This window comes from Carettochelys insculpta, chromosome 2, assembly GCF_033958435.1.
Source record: "Carettochelys insculpta isolate YL-2023 chromosome 2, ASM3395843v1, whole genome shotgun sequence".
Lineage (NCBI taxonomy): Eukaryota > Metazoa > Chordata > Testudines > Carettochelyidae > Carettochelys > Carettochelys insculpta.
The window spans coordinates 189,894,323-189,922,262 of NC_134138.1; the positions used below are offsets into that span (position 1 = coordinate 189,894,323).

Here is a 27,940-nt window from a genome sequence, read left to right on the forward strand (position 1 = left end):
ACATTGTGAGGTTTATTGCAAGACTATTTGGCCAAATTCTTCTCAGAAAACAGTGATAGCCAACCACTAAAAAAACCAATTTCCTAAATGGCAAACTTGAGCTATGACTGAAGCAATGTGTCTGTTATTCTCACCTAATTTCATTTGCCGATAGACTTTTACATTTACTCAGCTATAAGGTGAAAGATAAAGGCACCAGAGTGGGTAAAACCATTATAACTTTCATTGAGCTCTCACTGGCACCCTTCAACATGAGCGTATGTTCCTCCAAGATTTTCATGATTCAGTAGTGCCCACCTTCAGAAACCTGAGTTTCAAAGAGTCGACACTCAACACTTTCTGAAAATTATCCCCTTCAAAGGGTCTCTGCTTCTCAGCTTGATCAAACTCAAATGACCAAAATCACAAGAGGGTATATGTGTATACTTTTTTGGTACATGCCTAACTACAGAAATGCACATGCTCATAGACATGAATATGTATACAGGTGTGACATATATCTATCACAAGAATTCTACTGGACTTTAAACAGCACAGCACTGAGCTTTATTTTAGTCCTCGAAAAGACAAGTTAAGGCACTGCCGCACTAGTTCTATTACTACTACTAATAACAAATAAGCAGCTAGAAAAGCCAAGTGCACCTTAACCCAGTTATTCCATTTATAAATGGCTCGCATTGAATGAAGGTCAGTCTCCGGCTTTGTAAATTTATTAGTACTGTTTGCTCCATTACAGAGCCCATAAACATGTTTGACAGACAACATTTAAATGACATCTTATACAGTGGGCATTTCTGCCAGCACTTTGTCGTCAGCATAAACCACAAAGCTCCTCAGAGACAGGACATAACCATGGAAGAAAAAAATGAGATTACTCCATTCTTCAAGAATGCTGTATTTGCAACATAAGACAAAATTCCCATTGGATTTCTTTAATAGTCTCTGCATACTTGAACAGTCACATGCATCGGGGGCAAAGGCATAATGTAACAATGTGTTTAAGTCATATTAAATTGCACCGTTCCTAAAAAAAATAAAGTCACTTATGGGCTCAAAATGTTCTGAATGTAACAGGTCAGATATACTGCATCTATACAAAATGTGCTTCCAAAACATGTTGGATATTTAATACTATGGGCTACGTCTACACTAGCATGTGCTTTTGAAATAGTTTTGAAATAGGAGGGGCTATTTCAAAAGATCCAGAGGAGCATCTACACACAAAAAGCACTCTTCTGAAAGTCAATTGCAAGAATGTGGCGCTCCTTTAGAAATTGCTCCTCCCTTCCCATTTCAGGAAGAGCGCCTTCTTTCGAAAGGTTCTTTTAAAAGAGAACATGTGTGGATGCTCTGCACATCACTCTTTCAAAAGAGGGGGTCCTCCATGGTGCCGGCTGGTTGGTGCACGGAGATGCCCCTGCCAGCACAAGCAGGACTCCATGGTCAGTGCATCTGGCTATGTTTAAAGATGCAGGGACCCAGAAACACCATGGCAGGAAAATGAGAGTGTGCTGACAGCAGGGACAGCACAAGTTCCCACCAGGATGCCCTCCAGTGCACTGTACAGCTCCCCAAACCAATCCTACAGCACCGCGTCCAGCAGCCAGGAGCCACGTGCTCCCTAGGGGACCCCTGCGAACCCAGGAGCCCAGCCACGGGCCGAAGAAGAAGGCCCCCTCCTGGAGCAAGGCTGAGGTGAAGGACTTGCTGGTGCTCTGGGGGGAAGATGAACTGCTGCTGCACACAACCGGCTGGTGCCAGAATACATGCCAGATGCACTGGCACATGGAGAGGGGGCGCATGCCTCTGCCACAGCCACCAGCTCTAGTCCAGATCCACCCTGGATGGCTGCACTCCCCGGGCCTCAGTGGGGGCCGCACAAGGCATTCAGCACCCACTCCTATGGACAGCACCACAGGCCGCTTGCCTGGGGGCAGGGCTGACCCACATCTGCATGTGCCTCGCCCATGCAGGGACCCCCAACCACCCAGATCCCACAGGGCCCCCGGAGCCACTGACAGAGGGTGCGGGGACACTGTGGGGGGGCATGGCCCCAGGGCCACGTCAGTACTGACGGCCTGTTCCTCTGTCCCCTTCTCTCTCCACAGCTCCACCATCCAGGGGCTTCCCAGGCCCTGTACATGGGCCGGGAAGCCCCACCAGCACCACTGTGGGGAGGGGGAGGAGGAGATCGCCACCGCCCACACTGCCACCCGGTGGGACATGGCTGACATCATGTGGGAATGGCTGGCAATGGAGCATGAGGCCTGGAATCGGATGGCAGGCAGCCTGGGCACCCTCTCCCAGGCTGCGACTGCCCACCTGGCCCAGCCTCCCACCCCTTTGCCAGCCACTCCTGCAGCCTCCCCTGCAACCGCCCCCATGGCTCCCCCTGCAGCTCCCCTCGTGGTCCCCGACCTTGGTGCCTTGCTCCCACCCGACCTCCCCCCAGCCTGCCAACTGGCGCTGGCCCAGTGGCTGATGGCCAACACCAGCCAGGGTGAGTTGGTCCCTCCTTTTCCCTCCCACCCCATGGCCCACCTGGCGAGCCTGAGCCTCAGCCTGAGCCTGCTGGACCCCTTCCATGCTCCTACCTCCTCGTGGTCCTGGTCCCATCCCAGCCTCGACACAAACTGCGCCCCCACGCCTGCCCCAGGACCCCCTCCAAGTTCCATTGCCCACACTCCTGCCTCAGGACCCCATCGTATATACTTTCCTCTAGTCCACTTGTAAATGGTTTACTGTCCTGTTTACACAAGTTGGAATCTGTTGCCACAGTTTGAGTAAATACTCAAATTTTCACCACCCCTGTGCCCCTGGTGTATGTTGGGGGGCAGGGGGTAATGGGGGTTTGGGAAGGAGTCTGTGGTGGGGGGAGTGGTGAGGGGTAGGCATGAAGGAGGGGTGGGGCGGTGGCGGGTTGGGGTAGGGGTGGTGTGGTGGCAGCTGCATGGGGGGGGTCACAGGGGTCCCCAGGTGAAGGCCTCCTAGAGGCCCTCACTGACCTGCAACCCATCCTGCTGCATCTGGTGGCACAGGGCAGCAGCAAGCTGCTCATAGCCAGGGCTGGCCTCAGCAGCCCACCCGTGCATGAAGGGCTTGTGCTTCACCTCTACAATATTGTGGAGGGTGCAGCATGCACCCACCACGTCTAGCACGTTGGGAAGCTGACCTCCAGCCTGATGAGGAGGCAACGAAAGAGCCCCTTCAGCCACCCGAATGCCTGCTCGCCGGTGTCACAAGCCCATTTTACGCACTCATTAAAAACTTCCTGGCTGGGCTCAGTACGTCCCGTGTAGGGCCGCATCAGCCACATGTGCAGGTGATATGCGTCTTCAGCCATGATGCAGAAGGGCATGGTTGTGTCCCCAATTGGGAGCTCCCACAGGGAGATGTATAGCCCCTCCTGCATCCTGTGGCTAAGCCAGGAGTTTCAAAAGACGTGGGCATTGTGGTCTCGCCCAGGCCACCCCACACACATATCCATAAACCACTTCTTGTGATCCACAAGGGCCTGGAGCACCATGGAATGGTACTTCTTGTAATTTATTAAGGCACCAGTGCTGTGCGCTGGGTCCCTAAAGCAGTTGAAGAAGCCCAGATCCTCAAACCCCATGAGGGCAACAGCGAGGTCCCCATCACGGATGACCCAGCAAAGTCAGGTGTCACTGATTGCATGGGGTGGGGGGGAAAACATGCCTGTGAGTGAGTGACAGGGTGCTCCACGTGTTCCCGTCCCCTCCCTTCTCCCTCTCTCCTCTTCCCCTTCTTGTCCCCTCAACCCCTTTCTCCCCTATCCCCCTGTTCCCTCTCCCCCCTCTCCGCTGACTCCTCTCCCCTTATCTTCATCCCCTCTCCACCCATCCCCTTTCCCTGGTATCCGAGGGTCCCCCTCACCTGGGAGCCACCTCCCTGTGCTGCATGGGTGCCCCAAGCATGCCTGACCTACAGAAGGACAGCCCTGATGGTGGCTTTGCCCACTCTAAACTGGTGGCCGACCAACCGGCAGCTACCCAGGGTGGCCAGCTTCCATATTGCAATGGCTACCCTCTGGTGCTGGGAGAGCATGGGCCACATCTGGGTGTCATGGTGCTGGAGGGCTGGAGTGAACCAGTGACATAGCTCCAGAAATATGCGCTTCGCCATGCGGAAGTTCTGGAGCCATCGATTGTTATCCTAGTCCCCCAGCACCAGCTGGTCCCACAGATGCCCAATGACCCAGAGAAGAGGGCACAGGTGTCACCTCATGAGGGCAGCCTGTACCAGGGTAGCCATTAGGGTTGCCCACCGGAGCCACTGGAGGACAGCAGCTAGTAGCATGGCCAGCAGGCTGACCACAGCCTCAAGGAATAGGGTCTATTCTTTGCCCTGACGTGGCTGTTCCACATGGTCGAGGTCTGTGGTGCTCTGCATAGCAAGCCAGCCCTTGGCATGTGGAGGATGAGGGTGTCGGGGAGGAGCCCTTTAAAGGAACACCAAGCTGCAGCCCCCAGAAAGCCTTGTCCACCATGTGGCCCCAACCATGGCTTCCTAGCCCTTTCTTTCGAAATGACACCCTGTAATATGTGGACGCTCCCTTTTGAAAGAGGGGACTGGTCTATCAAAGAAATGGACCGCAATCTCAATCTGCTTTTGGTGTATGGACGCGTGCTTTCAAAAGCTGATCTTTCAAAAGGTGGCTTTCGAAATTGCACTGTAGTGTTGATGCAGCCATGGTGTGGCACTAGTGCACTGATTTATTTCTTAAATGGGGTTCATCTTTTCTAAGTGTCCCCCACACGTCAGGAATTATGAAAAGTACTGGAATGGTAGAAGATGGTACCAGTGAAACTTAAACAGTTATTTCCATCTAGCAATGCAAGAATTGGTAACAGAGAAGGCATTAGAATTTGAACTACTACTACAGTCCAGCCATTTTAAATAAGTAGCTCCTGTACACTCAGAGTCAGTTTCTAATATGGGTTGAACCCAGGCATGTTCATTCTGAATAGTCAGGCATAGTGAATCTTCCTCTCACCTGTTGCTGTCCTTGCTAGAGTAGGATTTCAAGGTGTGATGTTGGCACTTGTTAGCCAACAGGTGTTAACTGACATAATTGAAAAGTCCAGGCCACAGTAAACTGAATGCATGACAAAAGGGTCATTTTAAAGCTCGTCTCTCTTCTAGACTTGAATTCTGACAGTTTGGCATGCTTTAAAATCAATATGAGGTTCTACATGTTATTTATGCCACCTTGCACAGGCTGGCACAGTAGGACATGCAAGTGATGTGCAACTTCCAAAGCAGACTGATGCGGAGATCAGCTAGGAAAAACACTTTGGCTTGGGAGGGAGGGAGGGCTCAAGACTATGCCTGTGGGAAAAGGTCCACGGAGGAATGGGACGGAGAAAGAAGGTTGCCACCATTCCCAACCCAACATTGTGTCTGAGCTCTCTGCTGGAAATGAGTCAGTCAGTATTAACACCTCGATTAGGGCGCACGTTTTACAAGCGCGACTGCAGATCTCCAGCCCTTTTTTTTTTTCAATTCTGAGAACAGCCTCCAATCCCCGTAAAGAAATTCAGCACTGTAGCAAACCAAAGGATAAAGCAAAAATCCCACGTCCCTTTCAGAAGCCTGATTCCCCTCTCTTATACTGATGGCAAACAGGAGCAACTTCGTTGTACTCAAAGATGAAAAGAAGAATTGGGCCTTGAAAGTCTATGATGAAACCAAATTCACATTTGAGGGATTATGGGTGAATATAGTTTGAAAAGTTCAGGAAAACATTAAAAGTCTTAAAGCTTTCTGAATGACAAATTATAGCTGTTCGGGAAACAGGCTTGTGGTCTGAAGATAGGTCAGCTGTTTCACAAAATTGTTAATACTGTTCCTCCCTAAAACGGATGATTTCCTCACAAGCCCCAGGGTAGCCCATCTCCAGGGGCGACAGCCAAACCTTCTGTCTTGAAATTGCTGTCAGATAGCTTTTAAATATTTTTTACCATTTTAAGTTACTTTATGTATATAAGCATAATAAATAGTTGAAGTCTGTACATTAAATAGCAAATAACAGAACCTCATTCATATGTCTGATTTGTAAACAGTCTCATAGAAGTGCCCCAACTCATCTTTCATTGGTGTTAATTTTATATAGAGAAATGGAGAGGAGTGGTTAATTGAAAAAGTCAGACACATTCAGATCTAAAGATCCAGACAAGGTCAGGCTATACATAGTAGACAAATAAGCTGTGTTATTTTAGCACTTCTTGTACTTGCCAAAAATGTTTAATATTCATAGATAATGAAATATGTTTGATTCAGAATAGTCTGTTGATTCTGGCAATAAATTAAGAGCCTCTGAAATAAGAGGAAAGAATACAAAAATTAACCCTGAAAGAATTCACACCAATACAATAAGAATGATGCTGCTGAAGACAAAGGGGTAATCTAACAATTCAAACACTGTTCTTTAAATAGGATTAAAAGTTGGGAAGTTAAACTACTATGTGGAGATTCAACGAAGCACACAATTAAGTATCATAGCAAAATCTGATTGTAGGTCTGTGTACTACTTAATCAGCTAATTTTAAAGGACCAAAGCCACAGAGGGCATAATTTGGCAGAGCCATGCTGATATATATCAGCTGAGCATGACTCAGACTGCAGACAAATAAACCTTTCTGACGACCAGAGGGATAACTCCTTAAGACTCATAAGCAATGAGTAACTGTGATCATCATGCCACCAGAACAAATGTGGCCCAATCCTCAGACGAAGTCAATGGATCCTCATGCAATTTTATCAGATGGTCGTTGTTTTTACGGTCTAACCATTGAAGTGTGTATAACAGGTTATAAGATTTCAAATAAGAGCCAGTGTGGTCTATAATTACATTCCATTGATCTACCTTGCCCTTCTCCCCAACATTTTAGACACTTTCGTGGTTAATAACTGGCTAAACCAATCAACCTCCAGTGAACTAGCAACCAACCTCCTTTGACCATGTACCAATCACCCTTCCTTCTGAGATAAATCCACCCTTCTTCTTTTCTAGGGATCCAGGAAGTGGGAAGAGGGACGGAGGATCCTGTTCATTTTCTGTAGATGTTAGAACTAGATTTGAGTAAAAATTTTCAGATAATTAGTTAATAGGGTTAGGGTTAGGTATTTTATACCAAACACAATAGTTTCAACAGGAAAGACTAAAACCTACCACAGACTACCTTATAGGGCTCACTCCCACAATGTGGGAGACCTGTGTTCAAATCCCTCCCCCTATTTGGTGGAAAGGGAAACTGAATCCACATCTCTGGTATGTCCCCTAACCACTGTGCTAATACTGGAAGTAGGGCATCACTACCTACTCCTCAAGATGCTTTGTGAATACAACCCTTCACTGCCTCTTATGTTAACAAGAGTCCTGACACTAAGTGGCTTTTTGAACATAATGGTTTGTTTGACTCCAAAAGTTGCATTTTGTTGACATTTTAGGTTCACTGAAAATTTTTTTGAGATAGTAAATTTGAGTGAAGCTGAATCTATTTTTTTCTTCCCTGAACCAAAAGCAAACCTAAAAATCACTCATTTTCCCAGCCCTGAGAACAGGCTCAGTTGGTTGTGTGTAAAACATATTGAGAGGTAGGCCTTGCTATCACATCAGTCATGTTGATTAGGAAGCAAATTCAGCTGCCCACAGCTAATCAGTGGGCTGCTGCCAAGCAGCGAGTGCTGGCTGGGGAAACGTTCACTCCTCCTCAGAGAGGCAATGAAGTGTACACCTTGGCTTGTTCTCTCAACCCACTCTGAGGAAACCTGTAGCAGAGGATGCTTTTCTGCTCTCTCACTATTCTGGTGAGGCCAGGATTTGGCCCTGACACTTGCTTACAAATACCAAGCAGGCACCCAAAGAGGTATTTAATCCAAGAACTGGTGCCACATGTCTAGTGGAGCAAAAATAGCAAAGATATTTAAATGTGAAATCCGCAACTCTCACAGCAGAAAGGTTCCGTACTGAGAAAGAGGGCACCATTACATAAACAGAAAAGAAACAGTAAGCATCAGTTTGATTTATTTTGATTGCCCACACAAAGTATGGGCCTACAACTGAACAATGCCATACATGGCAACCAAAAGGACAGTTTACACCTAACATTCACACTCTGTATATATACATGAGTCTTTAGCGGCTGAGATCCAGGAGGAAAGAGCTGACATTTATGTTACTCCTTTCTATTGTGGACTGTAAGAAGCCCAATCACTATATGATGTTGAATAAAATTTAAGGTATACTTTTTAGAGAGCTTCTGCAAGGTAGGAGCCAACCCTTTCATGCCCGCTCCCACCCAACTCAAATCAGTCCCTACCAAGGCCTTTTGTGCATGACATAAAAGCCGATGATGTTTTCGAAGCCTGCTGTGTTAATGTTATTACGGGGCTCAGGGATCAGTAAAGGGCTCTGAAAACAAAGCAGAAAAATTGGCTTCTTTATGGAGTCTGCAAAGGTCACTTTTAGGACACACTCAGAACTCTCAATCTGCCAAGGCTTAGAGAACCTCGCAGTGTTTCCAACCACTACCTTGCAACTTTGAATAGTGCTTGGTGAAGGGAGAGAGATCAATACCTGATAAACTTCAGGAGCTTCGCAAGAAACAAGAAATTCTCTATTGTGCAGCTCTGATTTCAGAACAGCTGACACAGGAAGATCCTGAGCCCAAATGTTGCTGAGTTATATTTAAACAAATCTTTGCTTTTCCCTGAAAGACACAGAGATTTACCTGGATCATTTTCATGTACCATATAAGAAGTAGGCTTCCATTGTAAGGAAGAGTCTATTTAGGCTACTGGATAGAGAGTAAGATGCTGTCATTCTCTCGCTTTCAGACCAAGAAGCATAGTCATTATTAATGTACTATCATCACACAGAGTCTCCTTGGCTATGGCTGCACGGTGCTGTAAGCTTGAAATAGGCTATATTTCAGCATGTGGTGTTGTCTAAATGGTGCACATGCTGAAAAAAAGCCCTATTTTGAGGCATCCCTGTACTCCTCATGCGAGGTGGATAGGGACGCTGCAATAGCGTGCCCGTTATCTCGAAAACTGTTACGAGACAATGGGTACATTGCAGAGACATGGGTAGCTAATTCAGGATACTACTGTATCCTGAAATAGCGCCTGCCATCTTGACGTAGCCTTTATGTCCTGGTTTGGACTCAAGTATTCATGGAATTGATAGCTTGCTCTGGTACCTGTCTGCCTAATGCAAACTACAAACTCATCCTTCTTACCTCCAATATCTAGATTCTTATTTCTTTTTGTCTGAAAGAGAGAGAGAGAACCCTCTAAAACTTCAAGTTTTTACTGTCAGGATCGTTCAACCCTCCCTGATAATGGTATCATTTTATGAAGTCAGGGACATTCTCGCAAGGCTGGATTCCAGCAGTACAGACAGCCCTCTACTTTACTCTCTTGTTCCTCTTCAAGCATAGGACTTTACCTCATCCCTCCACACAAGAAGGAAGTTTATTTACAAAAACATCTTATGATTTACTTTACCACCTTTAATTCCAAAACTAAAGTACATTCATCCCATATCTGGTCTCACTAGATGATACTATAACAAATTATTAGCAAACAAAAGGCTGACTCATAAATCGGAACTTACAGGAAACTTTTATGTCAAAAGAATTAATCATTAATGTCAAGTTTTGTTCCATACTACTTTTGGCATGTTAGAGCTTCACCAATGGGAGAATAGCGAAAAGGATATTATTGTCACACTACTTCTTCAGGGGTGAATTCCCAGGTCAGGAAGTGTATGAAAAAAATCTATTGTACATTTTTCACCAGGCTTCAGTAAAACTCCTGATTGCCATGAGATATTCACAACCTTCTGTTTCCTTCATGTATCCAAGAATGGCTGGTGCATATATATATAGCTCATTTGACAAAACTTCTTCATTTCTTTTCAGTGAAATTCAAATACACCCACAGGAAGAAGCAAATCAGCTCCATTCACCAAGGCCCTGGGATTCCGTACATTTCCATGATTCCTCTGAACAGACTACTAAACTCCCTCACAAATTTTCACCACTATTTCAACCCCCATTACCCATCTACCAAATTCTCTTTAGAACACTGACACACCAGCATCAACTTCTGGGACATCGCAATCAATTTCACAATGGAATCTTACAGACAACTATGTGCAAGGAACCCATGGATCACCAAACCTACCTTGACAGATCCAGTAACCTTCCCAAATACTCCAAGATATCTGTTATCTACAGACAGGCACAGAACATGCTCCAAGGAGAAAGTTCAAAAAACACACATTAGCACACTTAAAACTGTCTTTACCAGACAAGGGCACTCCACTAGAGAAGTATATCTAATCAGGTCACTCAAATACCCTGAGAGAACCCACTTCACCACAGGGGAAAACAAACAAACAAACAAACAAAAAAACACCTCTGGCTCTACACCTCCATGGTAGAGGTGTTCCTCCCAGTTAACCATGAATGGTCTCTCACAATATGTCTTAATCCCTCATCTGTTCTACCTTGTATCTAGCTGTGAAACACCGTGACCCTTTCCCAGACCTCAAGAAGAGCTCTGTACAAACTGAAATGATTGTCTTTCTCACCAGCAGAAACTGGCCCAATAAACCATCTCCCCCATCTTCTCTCTCTAATATACTGGAGCCAGCACAGCCAGAAACAACATGGCACACAAGAAACATTTTGTTCACCGTGTGTCTGTTTTAAGAACGTGATTCAGGAAAGAATTTGAGCATGTAATTAAGCACCCTTCCTGCACTGGGGCCTGACTCCTTGTGCACTGATGCATTTCTGTCAAACATGCTGATGGTAGGAACACACTCTTGGGAGATCTTTCAGACTTACCTTTGGTATCCTGCTCCCTAGCATATAAGGGCCACACTCAGAGGGAGACATAATATGCCTGTTTTCTGGGAGGACCATATAAGCAGCATACACTCACAGAACTCCTCTGCGCTGCTCTAGAACAGGCTACATAGGGCAGTCATGCTACACTCCTCTGCCAGATTTAACAATATCAAGGCAAAAGCAGGATTCAAAAGATGATGTGGGGTGGCCCTAGAAAGGCAACAATTTCAAATGGCCTTCTGTCTCCAACAGCGGGGCTGACAGCCACAGTGGGTACGGGGGCAAATTGGGAGGTGGGCCTGGCTTTGCACCTCAGAAGGGGTGGAGCCAAGGGCAGAAGGGGTGGGGCCTAGGGCAGTCACCCTTAGCGATGCCAGAACCACAGTACTGGGCCATCCCCAGTCATGTGGAGCAGCGCTGTCGGTAATTCAAAGGGGCCCAGAGCTTCAGCCACTAATACCCCCAAAGTAGCTGCAGTGGCAGCAACCGGAACTCTGTGTCCCCTTGAAAGGATGGATCCCAGGGCAAATGCCTCTTTGTCTTCCCCGCGTTGGTGGGCCTGGTCTCCAAAAAGAAATTTAATTAAAGCCCGGCAAGAGGTTTAACAAACTATTGTACAATATATTCCTTCAAGTAAATTACCTCCTCCATTATGAACCTAGAACTCTGTAATCTGGGGAAACCAGAGAGAAAGGACAAACTCCAAATGAATGTTTGTATGTGCAGTGCTCATTGAAACAAACTAGATGCCAAAGAGATGATTAGCACAATGGACTAAATTAATCCTTTGTGTAACTCTAGAATTTCCATACGCAGGCCTCATCTCATGGTGGGAGGAGGGGAGGGGAGGAGAGGAGGAATAGCTTCAGCATAAACAGCAGCCATGATGACAATCAGCTACAGAGAGTATTATCAGTGATATTTATGTCCTTGCATTCCCTCACTATGCGTATATTGTCAAAGTCAAGTCTTGAACCTCTAAAGAAAAGCAACTAAACAAATCTTCAAATGGCTGCCATCAAAGGAGATATTCTGCCTGGGGTGCTATGAGAGAGTCCTCTTACTCTGTCTTGGAGCAGTGTCGAGGAAGATATTCTAGCAGTCTCTTCCTATTACTAAATCAGAATTCATATATGCACAAACACTAAGTTAAGCTGCTCTAATACTCTCCTGTCACTTGAGGTTTTGAACATCTGCAGTAAGGTTGCAAAGCTTAGATCCTTGAACCAGAACAACAGCAAGTCCAAAATCAACAGCAGAGACCATGACCAAGTTTACATTTCCAGACTTCTAAAATCTCTTTTCACAGCGTAAATGAAGAAAAGCCTGAATGTACTTGGAACTCTTTATGGGATGAGCAAATAAATTTAACTCCTCCCTTTTGAGTTTTCTGGACCTTGCCAGCCTTGTGCCTTGACAAGTGCAAGGAAGCAATCAATAAACTGTTGAAAATGAAATTGTAACAAGTAACATTACATTAACCAGCAAAGACCAAAGACCCTGAGATTGATTTCACTTGAGTTTTCATGTTTTTCTCTTCCCCTGAAGAGAGCAACATTAAAACGAACGCTTTTGTTGATAAATTAATATGCTATCTTGGCACACAACTCATTGTTTCCCTTCTCCTATTTATCAATCACTCTTCTCCCCCACCAATTGTAGTAGGCATCCTTCAGTCTGCATAGACTATGGATCGTGCCCTTTATAGTTTAAATTGAGGACTTCATTTACAGCATCTACTGTGACTATGAAGACCTGTATGAAGTAGTGGGATCCTTAACCACATTCTCCACACCCCCCTGCCTTGTGGGTTATCCTGGGAAGGAGCAAGGCTAAGGGAGTAAACCCTGACAGAAAATCCAGAGTGGAGTCCGAAGGTGGTTCGGTGTCAACTTCTGGCACTGTCCCGGCAACTCCTGCAGCTGAGCTGGTACCAGACGTGGAGGTTATCCTCTTCTTTGGACTATATCAGTAAAGCCAAGAGGGGGACACTGGTGTCTGGGCAGCCCAGAGTCTCCATAATAATTGCCCAGGCTCACGCCCGGAGAGGTACTCCGGCATCGCTGAACAGCGTTGCGACCCCCACCAATTACATTGTTCTATTTATAACTTTAAATATACCTTGCAGTTAAGCCGCTGGACCAGGACTCAGGAAATTTGCATTTGGTTCACTTGAGTCAATCACTTAATCTCCCTGTATCTCAGACCCTTTTTTGTATGCTGAAGATCATAGCTCTTATTTTTTCCCATCATTTAGACTGAAAGCTCTTTGGGCAGGGACTGTACTGTCTCTTACTATACAGATGTTTAACATCGTGTAGGTCCCCAAACTCAGTAATAACAACAATACTGCTTGCTTTTCATGGTCATAATTTTAGTCTCACAAATGGGCTTTTTAAATAAATGATTTTGTTGGCCAGCATGTTGCTCCTAACAGTTAGCACTTCCCAGATATCCAAAAACATACACATAACTCACTCCAGTCTAAAATAAGTCTGCTTTGATTCTAAGAATCACGTGAATGGAGACTAAAAATCTGGCAGTCCTACAAAGCATGGTCCCTCGATGAAGGTTCTACCTGCACTGGATTTGACTTCCAGTTTAAATAGACCAACTCATTTTCCAGATGTTAATCCCTTGACTTTCATAAGCATACATACCCTTCCTAAAATTAAAATAAATATGAAATAAGCAACATGATCCAGCTCCACAGAACCACCTGATCAAAGTAATCCAGGACTGTTAATGTAACAATAGCTTTAAGAAATCCCATGGTTAATTTGGTATTGTCTCCCATGCTGAACATCTTTTTGGGTACCACTGACAATGACTAAGCAGGGGATGGGGGTTAAGCAGGGGTGGGAAAGTCTTTGGCTGGCTGGTGGAATGAAGGGAATAGTGCTTTATGGCTGAGGGAGGATAAAAATTGCTGCAAAAGAGGTTATTGTGGTCACTGACCCATCCCCTAGGAATGCAGGGATTAGTAGCCCTGTGCCTGAAGCCTCCCTTTTTAGACACAGCAAGTGGAAGCAGGACCCACCCTCTTTCCATTTTGGGTGGTAAAGTACCAGGTGTGGTCAAGAACCTGCTGTGGGCATTAGGTTACCTGTTCCTTTTTTCCCCTTACCACCATCCTGGCTTGTGTGCATATGGAGATGTTTCACCTTCCCCACAGCAGGTCCAGGAAGGGCTCTGTTCATGCATGCCCTGAAGGGCAGCAGGCAACATGTTGCAACTCATTATTTAAGTTTAATGTGGCTGTCCAGCAGCACAGGTACTCCATGAGAAAGTTGTTCAGTGACTGGATAAAAGATCTGTATGACGAAGAGGGAGAGCTGGTGGATTACACCCCACCTCCACTCCCACATACAGTAGAATCCAAGCAATAAATTTGCTCGTGGTACTTGGATGGAAAAAGTCCTCACCGCCACCGCCACCCCCACAATAACTATGAAATAATCATGGGGTTATCAGCTCTGTACACTTTTATCTGCTAGGGAGTCCCAAGCATCCAACAATAAAATTGCAGCATGATTAAACCCATATGAAATGTCTTTTGTCCTTCTTTCAACATATGCAGACAAAGGCTTGTTGGCTGACAATTCAAACTAGCTTTCTATTCCGATCCTATAAATTTGTTGGAAGCTCTTCATTTATTCAGTTTAAAACCAAAAGCCACATATTTATTAATCGGTGTTTTCTTTGTAGGAAAGTATGTTATCTAGTCACTACATCTGGGCTCTGGGAGTCAAAACTCCAGAGTTCTGTTAACTCTAAACCTAATATGCATGATTTGGGACAAGCTATTCTCCTTCGCTGTCTAGTGGGGCTGCCAACGACCACTAAATTTACAGACAGCTGAAATTGGACGCATCCATAATGTCCATAAAAATTGTGTCCATCGATTTTGTAAAAGTGCAATAAAATTTCAAAAAACAGCAATTCTTCTATAGCGATTAATTTTTTCTGTACTGCTTCAGTCATTTTTCTATGCTTGAAAGATTAATAACCATCAGAAATAGATCTGGGACAATTACTTCAGCTATGGTTATCAGCATTAGTGTTCGGAAGTATGATCTCAAAATGGAAAACTTCCAGGACCATGTCTAAGTAAATGGAAGTGACTTAAATAGCATATTATTCTTGTGATGTCTGAATGACAGTGATTACCTTTCACTTTTGGCTATTTATGTTGTCTTAATATAATATAAAATTATGTCCATAAAAAATTTGTTCACAAATGTTTTTCATTTTGTCCATAAATGAAATTTCTGGGGGTTGGCAACCCGACTATCTACCCACCTGTATGATACATATGCACTCTTGTGGGGAATTGTAAGTTGTTTTGAAATCCTAGAAATAAAAGGTGCGACTTAAGAGCAAAGTATTATTCAATATGTTTTCAATTTATCTGCCTTCGATTTCCCACTACCATCCATCACTGTAACAACTGAGCACCTTCCACATACAGTCAACAGCAATAGCAATGTTCCAAACAAACTTCATAGGATCTCTGGTACATCTTTTCTGGGGGTAAAACTTCTTCGCATAGATCCAGGCTTTCATTGTTTTACATTTATTATAAGTCTCTTTTGGTTTTGGCTTTACTGTATAGTTTGATTTATTTCAGGTTGGTTGACTGGGGCTTGGGAATAGCAATGTTGTAAGTCATTTGGAAGCGGAAGTATTTTTCAGAATTTCCTAAAGATGGTTGGGTTATGGCTACACTATAGGTGCTATTTCGGGATACAAATGTATCCCAAAATAGCAACTCCGCAGCTAAAATCCACAGCTAAACAAAGTGCTTGAAATAGCAGCGCTGCTACTTTGAGTGTGGTATGCCAGTTCCAGCACCCCTTGTCACATGAGGGGTAGTGCAAACTTCAAAACAGCAAAGTAGCGCAAAATATTTCAAACTTGGGTGCTGTGTGGACGGCACCTCATTCGAAATAAGTTAACTCAAAATAAATTACGCAATTTGTGCAATGCAGATTGTGTACATTATTTTGAGTTATGGCCACAGCCTCAACCTCTGGAAGCGTCCTATTGTATTCATTTTATTCTTTTTGTGCAGTCATGCTATAAGTTTGTCTAAGACAAATTCTCCTGCAACCCATTCATTAGTGCCTCTCCATCTGGGGTAATACAGTAGTCGCAAACAACTATACAAAAGTATATTCATTCTATCACCAATGTTCCTTTATTCTGTTGATCACATGTCAGAGCAGATACAGTGGCTCAACAAACATTTGACTTTTGCACATGTAAATAATTATTCACTGGGCAGAAGGTTTGGCTTACGACTTTTGGCCCATCTTTCGTTACGGCAACTTGAAATAAAGTTAATTTCCAAAATTAAATTTTAGAAAATGTATTGCACTCTGATGAGTAGACATTAACTTCTCTAAAACAGACTGACTAATTATGATGACCAACCAATCTGCCTCTTCTCCTTCCCCTCTGTTTACTGCTGTGTTTGCATCTCCAAACTGTTTTACCTCTCTAGCGAAGTGACTGGTGCTTCTGCCTAACATTCTAGTTCTGCAGCCATAGACACTAACTCCACGGGTGCTCCAGGGTTGGCACACCCACTGGGAAAAAATTAATGGATGCTGAGCACCCACCAGCAGCTAAGCTCTCTCCACTTCCCCCCTCTCCACAGTGCCCATCACCTAGTGGTGGCCCCACTGACCACATTCTCCCTCACCTTTCCAGTGCTTGTAGAGTGTCATAAACAGCTGATTTGTGGTGTTCAGGAAACTCCAAGAGGGCCGGGGATGAATGGAGATGGGTGCACTTGGGTGAAGAGGTGGGGCAGGGGCAGAGCAAGGGTGGAAAGAGACCAGGCAGAGGCATGGTCTTGTGAGAAGGGGCAGAGCGGGGATAGGACTTTGAGTGGAGGGGAAGTCCAGTCCTTCCCCCACCCCACTACAGGGGAAGTTGGTGATGTCTGCAGCAGTTGTTTTAGTAGCATGGTTGAACTGTTATATTAGAACACTGCATACTGACGTTTTGGGTCTGCTGATTTCCTATTGCTTAGTGGTGTGCTAAAAGTGCCTTGCCAGGCAGAAAGGAGTTTGGAGTTGCTGTGATATAGCAACTCAAGATTCTTGGGAGGAGCAGGTCCAGTCCCTCCTCCTATCTGCTGGGAAGCTCCTCCTCTCCAAGGACATGCTTCTGGCCTAATTCACCTGTCCCGTTCTCAGTAGCTGATTCGTGGATAACAAAGGAGGCACTTACCAGCAATTCCTTGCTGGGTGGGTGAGGAAAAAGGGACAATGTAGGTGGATGAGGATAAACAAGCATTGTTTGGGTGATTCAGGAAGTAAAAGGCAGAGAGCTGTAGAAAGCATTCTAGCCTTTGGTGTCTGAGAGCATAACTGCATTGCTGAGAAATAAAATCTTTTAGAAGTGTTTCTGCAATAAAGCAAAAAAACTCAGAGCAGCACATAGGAGAAACATCTGTTTTAAAAGGAGTGAGGTAATGTTGCCTACAAATGCCTCCAGGAGACACAGACAGTTCCAATGAGCTGTATACAACTCTCTTTGTATTGTTTTTGTGACTGAGTTATGGAACAAGAACACAATCCACAGAATATAGAACAATTGGATCACAGCACAATATAAATCACACCGTACTCTGCATTCTGAACACAAATGTGCATCTTTTTTATTTTCTGCACTAGCATCCAAAAACCGCAGTGCTGAACTGTACACCAAATGGGTCAAATCCACTTTGACAGGCACGTACAAGTATTTAACAGCTTTCAAAAAATTATTATGGCATCTAAATTTAAAATGCCTAGTAATGAATTCTAAGGCTAAATCCTTGCAAGGAGCTACCAATTATTCACATTGTTTATGCAACTGTATCAACACTGTTATTAGTAATGGCAACTCCATCCAATTTGAGAGGTCTGAATGTGAACTTCTAAGAATGTGAAAGAAAAGGAGCAATTCTCAGGGAACTTGCCTATGCATTGTTCTCATAAGCACACTATTCCTCTGCACAACCATACCAGCTGATGTTTGTGCTACAGGAAGAACATACTGATACAAAACATGGGACTTGCTAGTAAATCTGCTTACAGAAGTCTTTTTGAAATGCAACAACTTCTGACCCACATTTCAAAGTTTATTCCAGTCTGCTGCTTTTGTATATAATGCTTTTAAAGGGCTGTTTGTTCAGCGCTATGGTGCCTCAATGGCTTTATTTTCCCTTTTTAGTCAATAAAACCTCAGCAGGAAGGAAGGGTAGTCTTGTGGTTAAGGCACTGTACTCAGACATCGGAGACACAGATTCAATGGCTGGCTCTGACACAGACTTCCTGGATGACCTCAAGCAAATCACAATCTCTCTATGCCTCAACTCTACTTCTGTAATACCCTACCTTACAGTTTATGAGAATAAATTCATTAATGCCTATGAGATTCTCAGATACCACAGTGGTAGGGGTCCTACACCATAATCTTTCTGGACAGATAGAGAAAATCAATATCAGTGAAAACACACCACACGATCCCCCAAGGGGACATTTGTAAACATCTGGGGGAAAGGAGCATTATATCATTCTTAGGGCTTGTCTACAGCAGCCCCCTTCTTTGAATGAGGCATGTAAATGAGCATGAGCGGACAATAGCAATGACCTGTTGTGCTGCATATGCAGCACCTCATTAGCCTAATTCTCGCCATGTGAACTTCAAAGTTGCAAGCACCGGCAAGCTGTGTAGCCACGGGCACGTCAAAGTACCCGCACAACTTTGAAGTACCTACACTTCCAAAACATCTTTTGAGTAAGGGCACTTCGAAGTTGCATGGGTACTTCAAATTGCCTGCAACTACATGGGTTGCCAGCACTTTGAAGTTTGCAACTTTGAAGTTAGTGCAGTGAGAATTAGGCTAATGAGGTGCTGCATATGCAGAGGCACTTCGTTGCTATTCACTGCTCAGGCTCGTTTACATGCCCCCTTCGAAGGAGGGGGCAAATGTAGACAAGCCCTTTGTGTTACACAAGTTCCTTCATTTCCAACACATAACAGCGCTTGTTCCTAAGAAGTCATGAGGCCAATGACAATTGCGTGGATTCAGCTGTTTTCAGGATTAAGCCTATACTTGGAAGTATGTTCTAAAATGCTTTCACCATTTGCCCTGATTCCCACAACTTAGCCTCTTGGGGGAGAGACTATTAAAATTTAAGGGTACAAGCCTGTAAAAGAATTTTCTTGTACTTTGTGCATGGTATATACACACAGATGCCACATTGCATATAGCGGACAATGTGACACCGAGTCTGGACAGTCTTTTTGCATTTAAAACTAGGCTGAAAAATGCATTAAAAGAGTATGAGGAGTAAAAAAATCTTAAAAGGACTTGAGAATGGACACAGTCTGAACATCTCTGGCTGATAACCTAACTCTGGTCATTCCCTCCCTCTTTTTAAATATATCTAAAACTATCAAAACTTTTCAATGCAAAAAGTCTGGGAAAGGAGTACAAGCAAATCAGCAGTGCAAGGAGGGGCTTTCCTCCTGCTATAGCTCTGAACCAGCTACAGGCTGATTGTCATGTACAGGGGTCTTGATTACATGCAAAGGAAGATGCCACTAGATATACATTTGCATTGAGCCCGTAACACAAAGACCTGCTTTTCGGCCGTGGAAGAGTTGCAGCTACTTTTCCAGCCAAAAGACTAGAAAAGCAGCCACAAAAAGCCTCACAACTTATTTGAGAGTTTGGGTTTGCAAGCTTATTCCTTTTCCACCCACGTGTAATTACTATGAATTTCTAAAGGAGAGGAGTGATTCAGATCCTTAGTCAGCTCTTCTTGTTAATATCTCAATAAAAAAACATGATATTTTATTGGATTAACACAAATCTAAAACATGCCAAACCCAAAAAGTGAATCCTTTGTCAGAACACCTGCATGGGATGGTTTTCATTGTGGTAGATACAATTTATTTTTAAATCTTGCCGTTAATAACATCTGTAAACAACCAGTCAAAATGCCCCATTTTGGTTAACCGTAAGACACAACATGATGTTAATTTTATATTCAGTTTTAAGTTTCATACTTTAAGGTGATTGTACAGAGAACTCATGTAACTGAATGTGGATTGGCATCAGACTCCACTAGACAGGAAATTATTTAATCAGAATTCAATTAATGCTGTAACTTACATCTGAGAAACTGTGAGTTTCATTATTTGAGGAAGCACTTCAAAGTACTCACCATCATCTGCTGAATGTGAAAAGTTTCAGCCCCACTGGCAGAGAGGCGGTTAGGAAACAGAATGTCAACAAAAGATTCAGGGAGAGTGCTTGGTCCAGTGTTGTAAACCTTGAAATGTAAAAATGCATATAAATACAAGTACATATGTAAAAGATCATGAATATAAAATTATTGCACTTCACTAAGAACTCCTATTTTAAGCAAGGGATACAGCAATGGGACTCAGTTTAATTTCGCTCCTTTGCTATTTGGTATTTTCACGCACAGTTTGCACTATACAATGAACACAGCATGAGTGCACTGTGGCAAGTAATCAAAAAGCCACTTCCCAACATAAATGACTTGTGGCTTTTGTCCATTCTGTGGAGACACAGTCAATGACTGCATTCTGAATGTTTTAATAATGCTGTCTAAAAGAATGAAAAGAGTATTGCTCTCCCTATCTATGCTGGGGTTTTTTCCACTATGGTAACCACTGCCTTGTATTTTGTGTGTGTGCTTTCTTAAGCAGCACAAACCAAAATGGAATGATGAACATGGCTACTAGAACTGTGGGTTTTACCAACTCTGTTGATAAGAAATGTGCTTCAGCAACCTTAATTCAGTTTAAGATTTGGGGTGGAGACTAGGGCACTTGAACAATTTTTGTAATGGGGGTGCTGGGAGCCACTGAACTAAACTGCAAATCTTGTACATAATGGAAACTCTTTCAAGTGAGGGTGTGCAGCAATCCTCCCACCCCTACCTCCAGCACCTCTGGGTGGAGGAGTTCAAGAAAACAAGATTTTTCATGGAAGCGCATTGACTTTGCATTGTAAAACCAAAAGCTGTCCAGCCCCAAACTGAAAAGTTTCAGGTATAAAACACAAATCTTCCCCTACTCACCTGAAAAAAACCCAAAACACCTCAGAAATAACCATGAAAAATTGAGCTTATAAAATATTTTATCTAAATTATTCATAAACAGGGAAAAACATTTTCTGACTATTGCTAATATGCACACATATATAAATATTTAAATAATCAAAATAGTGAACAATCCAACTAAAAGCATTCATCTATGCTGAGATTTCATTGTCTAAATTTATAGCGTTCCACACCAGCATTGTTGCTGAGGCACTGTATGCATTTTGAGCAATGCACGAATAATAAAGAGAACTGGTACAAAATGCCAAGTCTTTACAAAAGCCCTAAGGCACAAGAAAGGAGAAGGTGCTCCATCTACAATGGAGAAATACTGCATGAAATGTGAGCATAAGGTGATAAATTAGAAATTTTAAAAATGGACATCCCACCACAATAACGAAAAACAGTTAATAAATAACAGGTACTTAGAATACGTAACATTCACAACAAGCAAGGGCTCTTTATTTTTCTTGTGTGCATGTTTTTTTAAATTCAACTCAATGCAGATTTTCACATATAAAACTCAAACAAAGGCCTGTGTATTTTTAGAAATTCATCTATTTGTGGGTGAGAAAATGTTACTTTTCTCCCTCTGGAGAAGACTAATGAATGGCAGGCAAATCATTAAAAACAATTCAACAAAATTGTGATACAAAACATGCTTTCGCCATTGCAAACCCCCTTCTCTCTCCACACACACACACACACAGAGTGACATTTACTATGTTACTGGAGGCCAGATCTGTGACTTTTTATACTACAGTTTTCAATTTCTCTATGAAAACTCTCTTACACTGCAACTTGTGTTTGCATGACAGAGATCAACAGGAACTTGAAAAATATATTATCAATTTATAGATTCTATCCCTATACTTCATATAATTTTCTTTCATTGAAAGTAATCATCTGGTGAAAACAACAGTACATCTGGTCTTTATCTGTGCTGTAACCAATAAATGAATATGGGAAAATTGCAAATCCCAAACAATGAATTCAGAGTCACAGGAACTAGGAGTCTGGTTCACAAGAGCTTTAGCATACTGAAACCCCAGTTTGAACACCCTGCTTTTACTCCTTTATAATAAATAGCTGGAGGCGGTACATGACGGGAGGGGCTTAACTGCCCTGGACTATAGCCTGCCCACAAATGCAGGCATGTGTTATCTATTATGAAGTTAAGTGGCATCATGATTAGGAGAACAGTGGGAAGAAAGAAAAATGAAAAAATATTGTTTACAATAATCTACAAATGGTTCCCCCACCCTCCCAGGTCTGTATGATTTGTCACCCCCTACTTCCATCTAGTGGTCAAAAAGGATGTGTAAAGATAACCATGAAACACAGTCACAGTCATAATGAGATGAGTTCCTTTGGGGCCTGCCAAAAGATTTTGTTCTGACATGCATTCCATATGTTACACTGAACCAGGAAGCGAGGTCATCCACATGAAGAGGATGAATCCACAGACCTGCACTAGTAATTTGGAGATACAGTGTGACATGTATAAAATGAATCCTCACCTCTACCCTGGGTGGTTAAACTCCCACACAGACGAGCTGCACAGTTCTGGCCCATTCATTGCACTATTCTCTAGTAAGAAGCATTGCACACACCGTAGTGCTGACATTTACATGCATCAAACCTTGATCTTACTGTTCACGCATTATGCCACTGAAAACAATGTCTCTTCCCTTGGAAAATTTGGACTGAATTTGAGATGTGGCACTTGAATGAACAGAACTATCCACTCTGCAGGAGATGAAAGGGAAAAAAGACCAGAGCAAACAACAGCAGCTCCCTGCACATGAAACTGTGATGCTTGACTTGTAAATTTAGTAATATATTATGATAAGGAAAAAAAAATACTCCCTGCAGACCAACGCTCCCTGTAAGACGAGTACTTGGGTGGCCACCCAGGAAAGGCTCAAATGCCACCCAGTTGATTACCAGAGCTCCCAGAGCCGACAACACATTTCTATTGGTGGTGCACATATGCACATGTGTTGGTGTGCATGACAAAATTTATTCCACACAAGGACAGAAAATATGAGAGGGAACACTGCTGCAGACGATTTTAGTCCACTGTGGACACAGCATCCTAAAATGTATGACTAATACATTGTACTGGGATAAGGAAATGTGCACCAATGTCCCCAAAAATGTGCTGCCAAGAGAAAAACCTGTAAAGATGAATCAATTTTACCTGAAGAGTGAAGTTGAGAGGCTGAAAAAGGCATTCATAATTCTCCAGCCGAACAAAGTTGGATGCTTCCACAGACTCTCCATAGACAAAGGAAGTTGGGGAGACAGTTCTGAAACGTTAAGACATGAACTCAGTCATCTCCATCTGTCTTCAATATCAGATATTTTTGCAGACTGAAAAGTGCAGAGTTGAGTTCACACAGCTTGGTACAGAGATTTAGGAGAGGTGTGTCAAGGGAGTCCTTCCTTTCCCATCCTACTGTTTATGCTTTGTTTCCTTCTCAACAACAATAGGTCAGACAAACATAATCTTAATGGATCCTGAACTGCTAACATCCATTCATAATGTGAGACTTTTCAATCATCTTATCTAAAAACTGTCACTTCTCCCCAATTCCTTCCACAACATTTTTTGTCCATGTCCTGGTCCTCTCATGTTGGGAACTGAAATCTTTCTTTCCAGACTTCCAGAGCTCTGAGCATGCAACCTGTTCTTAAAAACATCTAACTGGAAAGATTTCCACTCATTTCAGCGACAGTTGGATCAACCCTCTATGCACATGCCTCATTCGGGGTTCATTTCTTGTAACCATTTATACAATCAAGTTTTACAGGTCTGAATATTTTTAGAAAGCTAACTTCAGAGCCACGTGAGTTTCTGTGGAAATCAAAATGTACAACAAATGACTTATCTGATGAATCAGAACTCACCCACAGAGCTGGAATGTCAAATACTCAAAAACTTTTTGCCAGTGATCCACAAACTTTATTTAAAAACAACAATAGGCCACACATTCTTTCTGGTGTGAAGCAGCATAACTCCATTGCTAAAACAAAGTTATACTGCTTTACATCTGTTGAGAGGGTCTATCCCAATCAGCATAACTTTGAAGAAAAAACAAGTCACAGAAGAAATTAGAGGAACCACTTGTGCACATTTGCAACAGAAAAGAAGTTGAAGGCCTGATTCATTTCTGTGTTTCTCCAGATTTTTCCCAACGTATCTCCACTGAGGCCTTAAAACGGTATGATTAATTAGTGGGCATGAATTACTCATTCAGCTCTATTTAGCAACATTTAATACAATTAGTATTTACTGTTAAAATGGCAAAAAGAGACTTACGTAGAAATGCCATTAGCTATTGTCTCAGTTCTGAAGATGTAATTCTTTGCTGAAAACTAGGCAAGTTTTCCTTGATTAGGTTTGCAGGGGATGGGTCACTGATACCATTAAATTAATTCAATAAAGCTGTTAAAATTGTAGTAATTTTCTCTGATTTATGTTTCTGTCCATGGTTTCCAAAGCATTATAGAAACCCATGCACTTGTCATCTCCATTTTCCAAACAGTGAGAACCAGGCACAGTAAGTATTTAGTGACTTGTCCATGGTCACGCAACAAGTAAATGCCAGACCTAAGAACAGAAGCCAGGACTCCTGAACATCAGTCTGATGAGCTCCTCACAAAGTAAATGCAATGCAAATTAAGAGGGACAGCACAAAATTTACAGTCCAGGGGGAGCGGGGACTAAACTTCCCTATATGCTCTCCTAAACCTGGGATGCTCCAGGGACCGGAGAGACTCCCAGTGTAACTCAAGACAGCCCTGGGCACTTAAGATACAGATGTCGCCTCAGGTTACCAGAGGGGTGGCAGTGGCACTCAGAATTTCCAGAGAGCTGCATTCAACATATCCCTCCCTTCCCAATATGTCTCCTTTACTGGGGCTCATAAGACGATCTTCAGAAGAAAGCTTTACTGCTATCTTCTACAGTGCCCATTCCAAAGGAGTTCCCGCTCCCCTAGACACAGAGTTTTCAGGATCTGTTTATGCCACGCCATTCCTCCCTCTCTTGCCCCAGAATCAGATCCTTAATAATAAACTAAAATACGCTTGAAAATTATGGTGTCTAAACTAGAGGCTCACCAATGTTAATGGCTGCGCTGACATTAGCAAGTTATTGCAAAGGATTTTTTTGAAAGACAGTGGCTCTTTCGAAAGATGCCATGAAGCATCTACACACCAAAAGCCTTCTTTTGAAAGTAGATTGAAAAAATCGCTCTTCCTTTCCCATTTCAGGAAGGCCCCTGCTTTCCAAAGCTTCTTTCAAAAGAAAATGTGTAGACGCTTCCCAGGCCCTTTTCTTCAAAAGAGCAGTCCTCCTGGGACCTGATTTTTTGATCCCTGGCCTATTCTTTTGAAAGAGAAGGGCTGTGTGGATTGTGCTCTTTCGAAAGAGCAGATCACTTTTTTGATCCGCGTTTTTGTGTGTGGATGCACTCTTTCAAAAGAAGTTCTTTTGGAAGAGATCTTCCTGAAGGGCTTCTTTCCAATGATCTCTGTAGTGTAGACGTAGCCAATATGTCTAACAACTTTATCTGCTCTGTTGAAACCAAAGTAAACTCAGTCTTGGTAACCAGATAAGGTATTCACATTCTCCTAATATTTTGAATGAAGAAAGTGATCCATAAAATCAGTTAGGCAGGGTTTTCAAGACTTATCTTTTACATGAGATATTATGACGAGAAGGAAAGAAGCTCATGTTGTGCTGAACTTTTTTGAATGTTTGCGTCTGTAACATTAGGAAGATCATTGTTCACTAACACAGAGAATACAGGAGTCCAAGAATAATAGATTAAATCTTGCTGTGTTTAAGAAATCATTGGTGTCATCAAGGAGCCAGGGATTCACTCGATTAAACTTTATAGAATCATAGAATCATAGAAGAGTAGGACTGGAAGGGACCTCGAGAGGCCATCAAGTCCAGCCCCCTGCCCTCATGGCAGGACCAAGCACTTTCTAGACCATCCTGAAAGCCATCTATCTAACCTCTTCTTGAATATCTCCAGTGATGGAGATTCTACCACCTCCCTTGGCAATTCGCTCCAGTGTTTGATCACCCTGACAGTCAGGAACTTTTTCCTAATGTCCAACCTGAACCTCCCCTGCTGCAGCTTGTACTGTTTTCCATTCTACCCTTCCTTAGAATTGTGAGCTCTATGATTTCATGATCACTTTCACCCAAGCATCCTTCCACTTTCAAATTCTCAATAATTTCCTCCCTATTTGTTAAAATTAAATCTAGAACAGCTTCCCCCCGCCCCCCGGTAGCTTTTTCAACCTTTTGGAATAAAAAGTTGTCTGCAATGTAATCCAAGAATTTATAGGACAGTCTGTCCCCTGCTGTATTAGTTTCCCAACATATACCTGGATAGTTGAAGTCCCCCATCACCACCAAATTCTGGGCCCTGGATGATTTTGTTAGCTGTTTAAAGAAAGCCTCATCCACCTCTTCCACCTGGCATGGGGGCCTGTAGTAGACTCCTAGTAGGACCTCATCCTTGTTTTTAACTCCTCTGAGTCTAACCCAGAGACTTTCGACCCATCCATCTCCTATGTCCATCTCCACCTCTGGCCAAGTGTGTACATTTTTAATATACAAGGCAACACTTCTTTCCTTGTCTGTCCTTCCTAAGCAGGCTGTACCCTTCAATACCAACATTCCAATCATGAGTATTATCCCACCAAGTTTCTGTGATGCCAACGATATCATAGTTGTATTCATTTATTATTTATTTATTTATTATTTATTATTTATTCATTTATGTGCAGACTGATTTCCATGCAGACATATATGACTCCATTCTTTAAATACAAGGGTTTTTTTCAGCACTGTTGTGTTGTACTTTCAATACATGGAAATGTTTGTACTTATTAGTCATGGGCAAACCATGACAAGTTCAGGGGATCAGGTCAGACAAACACATCCAAACTACTGGTGGTAGACCAGAAATGTGGGGAGAACAAATTCTCTCTCAAAATTTCCAACATGTCCTGCTTCCCATAGGTACAGAAATACCATAGGGATAGTCTCTTACAGTATTTTACCACAAAATCTATTTTGGAGCCTGTAAGTGCAGACATGTAAAAATGAAAATGAATGAAAAGGTTGGCCAGACCTTTTCGCATCTCAAAAATAGACTGATATTTAGGTTGAGGTTTCATGGCATTCTTCTCTTTTTTTCACTAAGCTCCCCCACATCTTCCAGATGCATGGCAGCTATGTGCACTGATGGGAGTTATGTGACTTTCTGCCACTGTAGTGTGAGAGGGAAATAGGCCTAAATGTTCAAACCATGACTTGGCCATGAACCTAAAGGTTTACCCATGTCCTCCACTGACTCACACATCGAATTCAAATAAATACAGGTATCTGCTTTCTCACACCTTGCAATAGTGGTCAACTCTGTCTTTGCCCTTCACTGGTTGTATAGCAGTGTCATATCTAACCCACACCCCTTCTGGGTGCGGTCAGTTGTCCCACCTATTGGCAGTAAGACCACTTACAAAGAGAATGACTCTGTTCTACAACCTTAGCTACCAGACAGCTAGTTTTTAGCTCAGGTGGCTGAGGATTGTGTTCTACACTCCAGAGGTCCCGGGTTCAATGCCACCCATGGAAAACCAGGGTCTGTGCATGTTACAATGGTCTGTTAGCTCAGACTGCAGATGCTTATGCTGCATGCATAGATTCAGTCAGCACAAAAGTATCTATTCAAGAGTTTCTTACAAATGGTGGTTAGTACAGAACTTGAAATTCTTCAGACCCCTGATGCTCAGGGTGTGCTCCCTCAAGAGGGGTGGGTACTGTACATGTACATCACACTACCCCACCCACCACACTTCATTATTCATGTTCAGTGTCTGGGTCATCTA

The 27,940-nt window shown here is 43.2% G+C and overlaps 1 protein-coding gene across 1 annotated transcript in view; it reads right to left on the reverse strand.

Annotated features, from left to right (window-relative positions):
- Positions 1 to 27,940, reverse strand: part of ITGA9 (integrin subunit alpha 9) — a 311,733-nt gene that overhangs the window by 44,524 nt on the left and 239,269 nt on the right. Inside the window, exons 22-23 of the mRNA XM_074988159.1 lie at positions 23,226 to 23,334; positions 20,117 to 20,224 (exon numbers count right to left, since the gene is read on the reverse strand). Of these exons, the coding sequence (XP_074844260.1) occupies positions 20,117 to 20,224; positions 23,226 to 23,334 (217 nt within the window). The remainder of the gene's footprint in view (positions 1 to 20,116; positions 20,225 to 23,225; positions 23,335 to 27,940) is intronic.